Below are 13,376 nucleotides of genomic sequence, written 5' to 3'. Positions count from 1 at the left end.
CTATCAAGGAGAAACTGAGGCAGGAATGCAGTAAGGAGTTAAAGGCAGGCAGGCAATAGCCAGGAAGTCCAGGGCTGGAGCCCTACAAAGGTAAAAGCTTGAGTTTTGAGGGGCTCAAAGTCTTCAGCCCTGGGATATGGGCGGGGCATACATACAAACACACACACATACATACATACATACATACAGTGTCAACTGTTGGCTCTGCCCCAGGCTGGTTTGACCTTTCCCCCAACCAGCCGGGACTGTGGCAAGACTCGTGTGTGTGTGTGTGTGTGTGTGTGTGTGTGTGTGTGTGTGTGAAGATTCTGGAGGGGCTCAGCCAGTGCTTCCTTCCTGCTTGTGTCGGGGCAGCTGCCACTTTGGGGTTCTGTATATGCATCTCTGGCAGACCTGGAGCCCTCCCCCACCTCGTATGTGCCCCACCCCAAGAGGAACTTGCATAACCAGACTGCGTGCACGTTTTCGCCCCATGGTCCCAGAAGCAAGTGTTAGGTCCTTCCAAGTACCCGGCAGTCCTGAGTCTGTTCTGTGAACATGAAAGGCTGCTGTGTATTGCCCAGAGACTCTGTCTGGTGGTCCCTATGGACATGCTCTGGTTTATTTTTTTGTTTGTTTGTTTTGAGACATTATAGCTCAGGTTGTTCTGAAACTCACTCTAATCCAGGCTGGCTTGAAACCACGATCCTCCTGCCTCAGCTTCCTGAGTTCCAGGGTTTAGAGGTGTGGACTAGCTTACCAGCTGTGTTCTGGTTTTGTTTGTACCTTACTTCAGGGTTTTTCTGGGCTGTGCACCCGGTTGTGTGTACGTGGTGGGGTGTGATCTGTGAAACTGGGCTCTGGCTGGGCATATTCAGTTCTAAGAACATTTCGTGCTGTCCCTCAAAGTGGTGTCTGCCGCTCCCAGGTATCCCTACGTGTGTGGCCGCCACCCCCTTCGTCCGGCAGGCGTACGCCCCAAGGCCCCCGCGCACCTTCTCTGTCTGTGGCCCGCGTGCCTTTGTGCGCGCGTGCTCCCGCCGCGCCTGGAGGGCTGCGTGCAGCCCGGGTCCCTGCCCGCGCCCCGAGTCCCCCGCCAGCGGCAGCCTGCAGCGCGGGGGCTTTGCAGGCGGCCCGGGGCGCGCACGGCCGCAGCTGGACCCACCGGCCGGCGCCGCGCGGGGGCCTCGGGGGCGCGGGCGCGTGGCCGCGGGTTCGAACCGCTCGGTGCCTTCCCGCGCGGGCGGCCGGGCGGGCTCCCGGGCCCTGGCGGAGCGGAGGGCGCTGCGGCGGCGGAGACGAGGTGAGCGCGGGCCGGGGCGGGGGGCGCACCTGCCGGTCACGGCCACGGCCGAGGCCTCCATTGTTCCCGGCCGTGCGGCCCGGGACGCCGCCTGTACCGGGACACGGCCGCGAGCGCCTGGGCCGGGCCGACCGGGGCGCGGGGCCGGGGCGCTTTGTTCTCGGGGCGCGGGGCTGGAGGCCGCCTCCGGCCGGGGGCACGGACCGCATCTGCACGGTGATCGCGGGGGACAAGGTTTGCCGCCTGGAACCCGCCCTCCAAAAGTGGCCGCAGAAAGGAAAGATGGCCCCGATCACTCTGCTGAGGAGCTCTAGCTTTAAAGCGACCGGGCGCCTTTCCTGGGGACCTCGCCCCGGAGGGCATGCAGCTGCTGGGGCTGGGGGCTGCAGAAGCCACATCTCTGGCTAACTGGGGGCTGAGAAAGTACCCCATCACACTTGGGTTCCCCATCTCCGTCCCACCCATCCCCCACCGCTCACAGACGCACTTGCCAAACCAAAATTAGTCTCAAGTCATCAGACAAAGTCCTAAAAGGCACACAGAGCGACATAGACACACACTGTCCCATTAATAATCTTATATCCTAAGCACATAGTCAACCACAGCACCCACACCCATGCACACTGCACCACAAAGGCTGCGAAATACCCCTGCAGAGGAACAGTTCCCAGTGGAGGGTGGGACAAAGCAGGGACACACTAGTGGTGCCCACCCTACCTGGTCACTCACATACCCAGAATAACTGGCAACCACAGGTGCAGGATGGTCCACAAACCCACTTCCAAATAAGGACACCCTCATATGAGCCCCAAGCAGGTCCCAGCAATCCAGACAGTCACCAGAACACAGGTATGCATGTTGACACAGACACCCACAGAGACAGTCAGTCACCCATAAAGCCATAACTCCGTATGGAGCAGGACGTGGCGACAGGTCTGTCTTCCTAGCCCTTGGGAGGCTGAGACAGAGGGAAGCTCAAGGCCTGCTTGGGCTACAGAGTGAATCTGAGGCCAACCTGGGACATTTAGAGGCTGTCTTTAAAAAAAAAAGAAAAGGAGGCCAGATGTATTGGAGCAGTTTTTGTTTGTTTGTTTGTTTTTCAAGACAGGGTCTCTCTGTGTAGCTTTTGGAGCCTGTCCTGGAACTCACTCTGTAGACCAGGCTGGCCTTGAAGTCACAGAGATTCACCTGCCTCTGCCTCCTGAGTGTTGGAATTAAAGGCAAACGCCACCGGAGCAGTTTTTAATCCCAGTACTCAGGAGGCAGATCTCAGTGAGTTCCAGGCCAACCAGGGATTCATTGGGAGACCCCATCTCAAACAAAAAACAAACAAACCTCCACAAAAATCAAAATAAATAGTGAGCTGGGGTGTGCCTTCAGTGTTAAAGCAGTGTACTAACCTGGCATAATGACAAGGCCCTGGAGTTTGGTGCCCGATGTCAAAACAAACACAAACCAACAAAACCCTTGGAACTTACATCCACAGTCACCTACCCTAATGCTTTCATTCTACACATGGATACTGAAGACATCGATGATTGCATGCATACAGAGATACACAGACCCACAGGGAAAGACACACAGAGGTGGAGCTACACAGATATTCAAAAGCTCAATATTTTGTTAAGCTGGGTGGTGGTGGTGTACACCTTTAATCCCAGCACTCAGGAGGCAGAGGCAGGCAGATCTCTGAGTTCGAGGCCAGCCTGGTCCACAGAGCGATTTCCAGGACAGCCAGGGCTACAACAGAGAAACCCTGTCTCGAAAAACGGGAAAAAAAAAATTGTTGTTACTGAGACAGGGTCTCACTATGTGAAACCTTGTTCATACTGGAACTCCCTGTATATATAGACCAGGTTGGCCTCAAAGTCACAGGGTTCTGCCTGCCTCTGCCTCCCGAGTGCTGGGATTATAGGTGTTCAACACCACACCCAGCCTTTTTTTTTTTTTTTTTTAAGATGGGTTCTCACTAGGTGACCTCAGGCTTTTGTGAGTAAGTACAGAGGTGACAGGTCTCAACAGCCACCATGTCCAGCAACACTTATTGAGCTGCTATTGTTCCAGGCAGCAGCTGGCTCTGGGGACACACCTGTGACTCAGAGTAAATCCCCTGACTTAAAACAGCTGTTATTTCAGTGGGGCTGGGCCTGAGGGATGCCATTGCTGACAGGCTACAGTCACCCAGTTACTCTAACAAACCCCATCTGCCCACATACACCTGTTCACACATCGACCTGCAATTAGACCGGCACTCGACACACCCACCTACAATAATACTGACGTCTACACATAAACAAGCCCACAGGATGGAAGTGCATACATTCACACACACACACACACACACACACACACACACACACACACACACACACACCCCGAGCTCCAGAGTGTCTTAGAGCAGAAGATTTTGTGAAGACAGCCCACCTTGATGCATACCCACGACCACCCTGCACCTTGAACTTCAGAAGTTTAGAGGAGTGTCTGGAGTTCCCATCAGCCCTTCATCATAGCCGCAACCCAGGAGAAGCCAGACCCTCTCACCCGCAGCCTTGGCCTCCCATCCAGCCAGCCTAGAATTCTGGGTTTTTGGCCTACCCACTGCCCACAGGCTGGGTAGGACACAGGAGCTTCTGTGAGTCCCCCCATGAGAGACCTGAGTATCTGGGAAGCACTAGAGAAGCTTGGGAGGGAAGCCTTGTAAGTGTGGCTAAAAGGAGGTCTAGCGCCGGGCGGTGGTGGCGCACGCCTTTAATCCCAGCACTCGGGAGGCAGAGCCAGGCGGATCTCTGTGAGTTCGAGGCCAGCCTGGGCTACCAAGTGAGTTCCAGGAAAGGCGCAAAGCTACACAGAGAAACCCTGTCTCAAAAAAAAAAAAAAAAAAAAAAAAAAAGGAGGTCTAGCCAGCCTGGACCATCAATGTGACCCCATCAGTGTGACCCCACGGAGACCCCCTCTAATGAGCTCTCTGTTTTCCAGGTCCTACCTGCGCTTCCCTTCTGCCCCACAGACTTACACACAGGCATTGGTCACTGAACACTGCAGACCACAGGAGCGCTCTACAGCAGACAGCTGACCCACCCACCGCTCCTTCCCCTTGATGGTAGAGCTAGCCCCATCTGGCTGGGCATTTCACCTCACCCTGACCTCTAGGGCGCGAGTCAGCTGCCCAGCTTTTTTGCTGCTCAGAGCGGGGCAGGGCCCACCCAGGTCACTCACAGACAGACGTTCCCCGCTGCGGTGCCCCCTGTAGCAGGACCTGGGGTTGGGGATGGGAGGAGACAGTTTCCCACCCCCACCCTAAGGGACTTCAAAGTCAAACCTCCCGCCTAAGCACCCTAGGCTGGCAGACACGTGGCGGGAAGTCTGCCATCAGCCTCCAGCCCAGAACTCAGGTCAGGGCTGTGAGCCCCACACACCAGGGGGCATGGCTGCTAACAACCTCACGGACCCGCACCGGGAAGAGAAGGGGGCAGACACACAGTCGCAGGAAGGATGCAGTCAGACCCAGACAGGCGACCCCCGCTGACAAAGGGCAAGCGAGCGCAGACAGACACAGAGGGCGGGAAGCCCGCACCACGCCTGCAGACAAAGAGACAGGAGGGGGCGGGGCCGGGCGCCTCCGCCCCGCCCCCGCCCCGCCCCCCAGACCAGACTCCCACAGGCTTGCTGTCCTGCTGGGAATGCCCATAGCGGACACCTCCCATTGCTTAAGATAAAATCAGAGTTCCGAAGGGCAAGTAAGCAGAGTGGACTTAGAGAATAAAAGAAGGGTGTCTGCAAGATGACCCGCATTGCCCAGAGTGTCTTGTGTGCCTCGTAAACATCCATTTTAGCTTTCCGGAACCCCCTAAAAACTGTTCTGAACTCGCCGCGACCCCTTCCCCAGGGGTATAAGGGCGATCTGTACAAAGCCCCTCACCTTCCTCTGACAGATCTAAGCCCGGACCTCTTCAGGGCCGAGAGTGTCCAAGGCAGGAGACAGGTCTTTCCCACGAAGGGCTGCCCCCAGCCCCTGGCGTCAAAGGGGGCTGCTGGCCAGCCTCAGGGGTGGGAATGTGACCAGTCCTGGGAAGTGGGCCTTACCAGGTGGGAGTGCGTCCTGAGTCCCGCTGGTTTCTGGGGCCTGGTTCGGGTCTACGGGTTGGGGTGGACCTTAGGAAGAGCTGAACTTCTAGGGGACTTCTGGGGGTGCTCTGGAAGCATACCGAGGTGCTAGACAGGGTGGGGCCTAAGCTCTCTAGAAGGTCTAGAGATCTTCTAGATCTAGAAGGACCGGCTTGCAGGAGGGTCCTAGGGACCCTGGCAGAGGCCTGAACTGAGGGCAAGTCTGGGGTTGAGGCCTGGGGCTGCATAGTTCTGCTGTCTCTGCCGGAGTTACTGCGTTTCACACAAGCATGGTTACACCTGGTGCTCCGGGTCTGTCTTCTGTGAGCTCAGGAGATTCCTGAGGGTAATCACTCCCCTCACTGAAGTGTCAGGAGCTCAGTCAGGTAAAGCAAAGTTGGCAGCGCCATGGGTGAACAGCCCAGGCCTTTGCCCACGTGGGCAGATGGCTCCACCCCTAGCCAAAAGGCCTAAGAAATCCTGTCATCTCCTTAGACCATTGAGAAGCCTGGGGGGGGGGGGGAGAGGGAGAGGGAGAGAGAGAGGGAGGGAGGGAGGGAGGGAGAGGGAGAGGGAGAGGGAGAGGGAGAGGGAGAGGGAGAGGGAGAGAGAGAGAGAGAGAGAGAGAGAGAGAGAGAGAGAGAGAGAGAGAGAGAGAGAGAGAGAGAGAGAGAGAGAGAGAGAGAGAGACTCAGGAAGGGGGACGGGCAGGGCAGTGCCCCCTTCCTCTTCCCCACTCACTGTTCAGCTGGGAAGGGCGGAGGTGGGCTCAGGAGGAAACAAGCTTAGAGACCATGGGAAAGCAAGAAGGTCTACATTGTATTGAAGCCTTATTTATCCCACAATCAAGCTTGCCCGAGGAGCCCGTTACATTGTTAAAGGAACTTGTTTACGGCTCAGTTGTCTCTGACCCTCCCAGACCAGAACCTGGTGGCTACCAGACTTCCCAGGGGGGTTAGAAATGTCCCTCCTCTGTGCTCTTTTGGCCTCAGTTTCCCCAACTAACTACTGGGGGGGGGGTCTGCACCTCAGGCCCGCTTTGGTAGATTTTATTTTTACCTCACTACTTAGCCCTCACCAGGAACTATTTAGCCTGGGATGTCAGTCATGTCCACTACTTTGGGCATCCCTTGAAGAAAGTACGTGAATTCAGACAGGCACCTTGTTGCCTCTGTTGCAGGGCCACGTTTTTTTACATTATGATTTATATTTGTGCTGCTTCTCCTGGGTCTCCAAAAAGACAGTTGATGATGAATAATGATGGCTGGTTTCATGACAGTCAAAGGGATCTTGGCTTCTCCATCACCCTACATGACCCTACCTCGTATCTGGGCCACTCCCCACTCCAGTTCTCCAAGAAACTTGCCAAGGGTTTGGGGGAACATTCAACCTGTCGGTGAGTTTGGGCAGCTCAGACAAACCATCGACCGTTGAGTGGACCCCGAGGCCTGGAACTGCCGTCTACCCCATCACCATCCCCACCTTCTAGATCTGGGAGATCCCCCCAGGCAGCCTGGCATTCCCTCCCCCAGGCCACAGCAAAGGTCACAATCAACATTCATTGTTGTCGGTGGGTTGTGAGGAGGAGGTCAGACCCACCGGGGGGATGAATGTCACTGTGGCTGGCCCACACAACAGTCCCAGGGATAAGAAGGACAGGACCCCTTAGAAACCCCAAATTCTTGCTCCCCTTGCGGAGATGGATTGGTATCCGGGATCCTGATGGGCAGATTGGAATTAGAAAGTAAACCCTGGAGGATTAGATGTTGGGGGAATCATAAAGTGGGGCCTCCGTGGGCAGAACCCATTCCTGCAAGGATGGATGTTTCTCAGTGAGGTTTCTGGAATGGGTGAATTGGTAGATGGGCTTGTGACAGACAGATGGGTAGGCTGGTGGACTAGTGGGGTGGAAGTGTGCCCTAGCCAGTGGTGACCCCCAACCAAGCACCTTTCGGAGCTCAGGCTGAGGCCTCCTCTGACAGGTAGTGTTGGGAATCAGAGAGCTGGCATATGCTGGGATGCAGCCTGCCTGCCTGTGCTTGGGGGCTCTTTCCCGTCCTTTGGGGCTCCCAGACCCCAACCTTGAGGCTGCTGAGCTAACTGTAGGAGGAAGAGTTGGGAACTCCACTTTGCAGCCCAGGACAAACAGCTGAGGTGTCTATTAACATATCAAAGCTGACACTGGCTGCTGAGTACTCCCAGCATCCCTCAGTCCCTGCCTGTTACAGGGTCCTTCTGCCTGGCATACTCAGGCTGGGCTTGCCCTTTCCCCAGCTTTTCTGGTTCCTTCATAACCCCGCCGCTTTGGTTATATGGTCTTTTCACCTTTTTTTTTTTTTTTTGGCCTCTTGGCTGCCCATTCCAGGTTCCCTTCTGTCCCTCTCCCCACATGACCTGGCTCAGTCTACTGGTCATATCCACTCTAGACTCTCCCGAATGTTGCCTATATTGTCCCTTTTATCTACAGTAAAGCTCCTCAGCCCCTTAGGAGCAGTCCTGCCCTTTCTTTTTGTCATCCACGCTTCATGACTAAGTTCTCAGCCACTGAAGTGGGCATGAAAGTCCCTCAGTGAAGACAGAGCCTTGGGACCCAGCCCTTGTCTCCCCCCCCCCCCTCCCCGTTCCATGCACAGGCCCCCTTCTGAAGTACTGGGATTTTGCATTATTTGCCCTAACAAGGACTCAAGGCCACCAGGACCCTTCCCCAGCCCTGAGGAAGGAAGATAAAAAAATTAGTAAATCAATATAAGTGTTTGGCCCTGGGGCGGTGTTCTTAGCCATCCCCCTGCCTCTCACCTAGCTGGCCTGCAAGGGTTGACCTCCCACATGGAGGAGGAGGAGACCCTGGGAAGCCTGGGGGTTCAGTGGCTCCTAGTCTACCTCCAGCCCACACAAACACCATATACCCCCTGGGCAGGTATGTAAGAAGCCCCCAGTGATAATGAGGGACCCCCCAGAGCCTGCCTGCTCCACCCTCTCACATCCCCTCAAGATAGAAAAGCAGCAGGAGAAGCTTTAGCTTCAGGGTCGGAGGGAAGCAGGAGCCAGGCAGTGTTTTCCTTCAGCCGCTCCTCCGCCCAGTCATGGGGACTTTCAATCTGTGGACAGATTACCTGGGTCTGGCAAGCCTGGTGGGGGCTCTGCATGAGGAAGAGGAGCCTGATGTCAGGCTGGACCCCAAGCCAGAGCCCAAGCCGATTCCAGAAAGCCGGAAAGCCAGCAAGGAATCCTCAACAGCTGAACGCTTGTGCTCATTCTGCAAGCACAATGGCGAGTCCCGGGCCATCTATCAGTCCCACGTCCTGAAAGATGAGGCGGGCCGGGTGCTGTGTCCCATCTTGAGGGATTATGTGTGTCCCCAATGTGGGGCCACTCAGGAGCACGCCCACACTCGACGCTTCTGCCCACTCACCGGCCAGGGCTACACTTCTGTCTACTGCTACACCACCCGGAACTCTGCCGGCAAAAAGCTGACCCGGCCTGACAAGGCAAAGACCCAGGATGCTGGCCACCGCCCAGGAGGAGAAACGGCAACAGGTGTCTATTCGGGTGGTTTAGGGACTGGGTGGAGAAGGGACCCATTCTAGACTCTCAGCTCTTTGGGGTGTTTGTGTGTGTGTGTGATGCCAGTATCTAGGAAACTAAGCAACCCACTGTGTAGAGCTGAGAGCATTCTGAAAGTGTGTAGAGCATAGCTCGGGAGTGGGGTTTACGTTGCTGTGTGGTCTTTCACAAGTCACTCTCCCTCTCTGAGCAACCCAGGCATACAGTGGCAGTCAGATGTTGTGGGGTGCAGTTGTGAACTCTGGTTTCTGCTTGGGGATCAGGAGTTGTGAAGTTTAGGGGAAGCTGCTAAATCCCTTCTGAATCCTGAAACCATTTATTCATTTGCCAAACAATATTTTCATGTCTGTTCTGCACTGGGTGCTGGGTTAGTAGTGAACAAGGTGTACAGGAGAGTGAGTTAAGCCAGTGCTGAATTGGGGAGCACTTGGCTCAGATGAGGGGTCCCAGGACTTCCTGGAGAAGGTGACTTCTAGGAGTCTTAATTCCTTCAGTTCCGGTGTGGGAGGTGGGAAGTGTGGACTGGGCCTTCTTGTGAACTATCATAAAGTTCAGTGTGACTGGGTAAGGGTGTGTGCTGTGGGGTGGCTAGAAATCATTAGGTCTTTGGGGTGTCACTTTTGGGAGTTCGGAGTTAGGGCTCGTGCATAGTGTGTAGGAGATTCTGAGTTTGCTCCCCAATCAGAACCATAAAAAGTAAGTTTGGGGTGCTATGCCAGCACAATGACTCAATGGGTAGGGACTGTCTGTAATTCTAAAGACCCAAGTTTGATCCCTGGGATCCGCATGGTAGGAGAGAACTGATTTCCTTCAAGTTGTCCACTGACCTCCGCCACAAACACAGCAAGAAGGCTTCTCAGAATTCTGCAGGAGTGTCAGACCAGGACCAAGGGGTTCCAGAGCCCCATGGCTGTCATGAACCTCAAGGCAGCAGGGCAGGAGTGGGGGCAGATGGACCCCGTAGGAACTTGCTTGGTGGGTCTGTGCTGTTACAGTGTGGGGACCTCCCCATCTCCCCCACAAATGCAGAGTACCACCCTCCACCTTCAGGCCTAAGCACCTGAAACTAAAAGGTTTTCATGGATTTTAAGTGTGTGGGTGGTTTGCCTGCATGTATGCCTGTGCCCATGCGCTTCAGAAGGGGGTGTGGGATCCCCTGGAATTAGTTATAGATGGTTAGAAGCTGCCATGTGGGTGCTAGGAATTGAATCCTAGTCCTCTGGAAGAGTAGCCAGCACTCTTTAACTAGAGAGCCAGATCTCCCTGTCCTGTTAAGTTTTTATGGTTTCCATGCTAATGCACCAGGATTTCAGAGGCAAATTTCAGAAGTAAACACTTCAGGGTGCCCTAGTGTTTCCTGTTTATTCTTTCTTTATGTTGTTTTGTTTTTCTTGAGATAGTGTTTCTTTGTGTAACAGCCCTGGCTGTCCTGGAGCTTGCTCTGTAGACCAGGCTGGCCTCCAACTCAGAGATCCACCAGCCTCTGCCTCCCAAGTGCTGGGATTAAAGGTGTGAGCCACCATGCCCAGCTGTTTTTTTTCCTTGGGTTTTTTTGTTGTTAGGTTTTGTTTTTTTTTGAGATAGTGTTTCTTTGTGTAACAGTCCTGGCTGTCCTGGAGCTCGCTCTGTAGACCAGGCTGACTTCAAACTCACAGAGATCCGCCTGCCTCTATCTCGGGAGCACTGGGATCAAAGGTGTGCGCCACCATGCCTGGCTGTTACTTTTTTGTTTTGTTTTGAGACAGGGTTTCTCTGTGTAACAGTCCTGGCTGTCCTGGAACTCCCTCTGTAGACCAGGCTGGCCTGGAACTCACAGAGATTCTCAGATGGTCAGGCTTGGCCACAAGCTCCCTTTTACCCACTGGTCCATTTCACCAGTCCTCAAGAGATGCAGATAATTTTATTTCACGATGTTTTGCGTGCATGTATGATTGTGTACCACCTGTGAGCAGTCCAGAAGAGGTATGAGAAACCCTGGAACTGGAGTTGCAGCTGCTTGTGAGTGGCCACATGGGTGCTGGGAACCACGTGGGTCCTCTGCAAAAGGTGCTGGTTGTTGGTAAGCTAGCTCCTACCTGCTGCTGTTTTTTTCTTTTTTTCTTTTTTTTTTGAGACGAATGTGTGTATGTATGGTTTTTTGTTGTTCTTTTTTTTTTTTTTTTTGAGACAGCACTCTATTTTGGAGCTCAAGCTGTCCTGCAAAATGCTGGGATAGCAGGTGCTTGCATGTCCAATAGCTCTGCAGGCCTCAGTTCCTGTGCGGCCTCAGGAGGGGTACTGAAAGTTGGTGGGTGGGACACTGAAGGTGACTCAGAGGTAGACAGCCGGCTGCTTCACCATGGTTCATTGTTGGTTGTGTGCTTGTCTCCCTGGGTAGTCTGGGAGCTCCTAGAGGGTGGCAGTGCACTGGGGTGTCTCCCTTAACTCTGCAGTGGAACTCAGGTGAGGATCCCATTCTTTGGAAGTTTTTTGTTGTTGAGACAGTCTCTCCGTTTAGCTCAGGGTGGACTTGAAAGAACATGCCTCAGCCTCCCTATTGCTGGAGCAGACATGAACTCCCATGCCTGCCTGTTAGAGTTTTTGTCCCCCCTCCGGTTTTTGTATTTTTTGAGACAGGGTTTCTCTGTGTAGCTTTGGAGCCTGTCCTGGAACTCACAGAGATCCTCCTGCTTCTGCCTCCCGAGTGCCGGGATTAAAGGTGTGTGCCACCACGCGTGGTGCCTGTTAGAGTTTTACGGTGTTGGTGTGATGTGGAGATGGACCCCAGGGCCTTTGCACCACAGCCCTGTTCCTCCCAGTGGGAGTCTTAAAGGGACTCGGTCCTGAGAAGCTAGCAATGGGGGCGTCTTAGAGATGATCTCTGAATTCTGAAGGGACAGGAACACCTCCCTGGTACTGGAGGGTGCCCTCGCCAGCATACTGTCACAGGAAGCAGAGCATTGCCTTCTAGGTGTAAGGAATGCAAGGTCCCTTGCAGCCTGGCAGGGACACCACCTTCATCATTTGAGCAGCGTTCCTGTGCTTTTGCTCTGGGTCCCGGGATGACAATCCCAGGTGTGGCCACCAGGTGGCGAAGCAGCCCAGGAGGCCCTAGGAGCCATGAGTACCCGCTCAGCCATGTGAGCCCTCATTTCAGCATTTCTCTCCTCTGCTTTCAACCTCCAGGTTCCAAAAGTGGCAGGAAGCCCTCTGGACCTTCACCTTCGGCCTGCAGTCCCTCCACTACGGCCTAGGAGTCGGAGTGGGGAGGTCCATGGGGTACCCTTGCCAAGGGTCTGGACACAGGCATGCTGGAGACTGGACTTGCTTAGGACTCTGAGGCTGGCCACAAGCTTGTTGGAAATCGCTGCCCTTCCCCTGCCCCAGTCTCGCTTGTGTTGTTGGATCAGTACCCAATAAATGGAGAGGAGTGGAGCCTGGTCTTGGGACGAGGTGGTATGGATCTGGCTAGCAGGGATGCTTCTGCGTTACAGACCACAGCTCACTTCCGGTCACCTCCCACCTGACAGACTGCTCTTTGAATCTTGGGGTCACCTTGAGGAGCTGAATCAGGAGCATGAGGGCAGCTGTGAGGTTTTAAACCCCCAGCCACCCAGTGCACACTGATATGCAAAACGGGGGCCTCCCTTGGCACTGAAGGTGCACAGGACTTGAGGGACAGGCTGCCTACACTCTGTGGGTCACCACCCCTTTGTCTCCTTCAGCTCCACATCCTGTGGGGCGCTGAGGAGAGCACTGCCTGGATTCGATTAACTGGCCTGAGGCTTCACCCTCAGCCCATATCTTCTGGCGCTGAGGTTGGGGCAGGAATTGGATTTCCAGGGACCCCTTTGTTCCTGGCCTGGGGTGGGCTGGGAGCCAGGGAGGGGGGCTCCTCAGTAGTCCTGGGTCTGTGGGTGGCACTGGGGCAGCAGCAGCTCCTTGCACAACCCAAAGCACCAACCAGAGTCTCAGCCCAGAGGTGGGGGAGGGACTAGTAGGGTTAGGGACAGCTGTCGCCTCCAGTCACGGCCCTGCCTGTGTCACAGCCTCCTCCACAGGGTTTTCCCATAAAGGGGCTGAATGGGGAGGCCCTGCCTCTGCTGTGAGAGTTGAGGTCTGAGCCAACCTAGGCATGTATTTCTGCAAACAGGATGACTACCTCTGGCACAGCTGAACACTGGCATGTCCAGAGGCAGTTGTGGGGTGAGATGGGTGATCGGATCTCACCCTGCCTAGGAAACTTGGCTGTAACAACTCCAGGGAGGCTTTGTGCCCTCCATCCCTTTGTGCCCTCAATCTATGTATGGATGTATTTCCCATGTGCACACAGCCACCCTCCTAGAAACTTGGGACACTGAGCTGTGGGGAGCCCCCGACCTGTGTTCTGGCAGGAGTGGTTCTGGCTAGCCCTACACTTAGCCTTCTGCAGGTGGAGAAAGGAAGA

The 13,376-nt window shown here is 54.9% G+C and overlaps 1 protein-coding gene across 1 annotated transcript; it reads left to right on the top strand.

Moving 5' to 3' along the window:
- The first annotated feature begins 8,275 nt into the window (after positions 1-8,275).
- Positions 8,276-12,374, top strand: Nanos3 (nanos C2HC-type zinc finger 3). Its single transcript, XM_059264403.1, has 2 exons — positions 8,276-8,923; positions 12,116-12,374. The coding sequence occupies exons 1-2, from the start codon at positions 8,470-8,472 to the stop codon at positions 12,181-12,183; spliced, it is 522 nt and encodes a 173-aa protein (XP_059120386.1). The 5' UTR covers positions 8,276-8,469; the 3' UTR covers positions 12,184-12,374.
- Positions 12,375-13,376: the final 1,002 nt, after the last annotated feature.

The sequence above is a fragment of the Peromyscus eremicus genome, chromosome 5, assembly GCF_949786415.1.
Source record: "Peromyscus eremicus chromosome 5, PerEre_H2_v1, whole genome shotgun sequence".
In the NCBI taxonomy this organism is placed as follows: domain Eukaryota; kingdom Metazoa; phylum Chordata; class Mammalia; order Rodentia; family Cricetidae; genus Peromyscus; species Peromyscus eremicus.
Note: the sequence above shows the minus strand (reverse complement) of the source record. Positions and strands in the feature narration are given on the sequence as shown.

What these genes read in the sequence shown, in the direction of transcription:
- Nanos3 (XM_059264403.1), top strand. Translation starts at nt 8,470, where the DNA reads ATGGGGACTTTCAATCTGTGGACAGATTACCTGGGTCTGGCAAGCCTG. An exon ending in AGGAGGAGAAACGGCAACAG is followed by an intron (nt 8,924 to 12,115) that starts GTGTCTATTCGG and finishes TTCAACCTCCAG; the next exon opens with GTTCCAAAAGTGGCAGGAAG.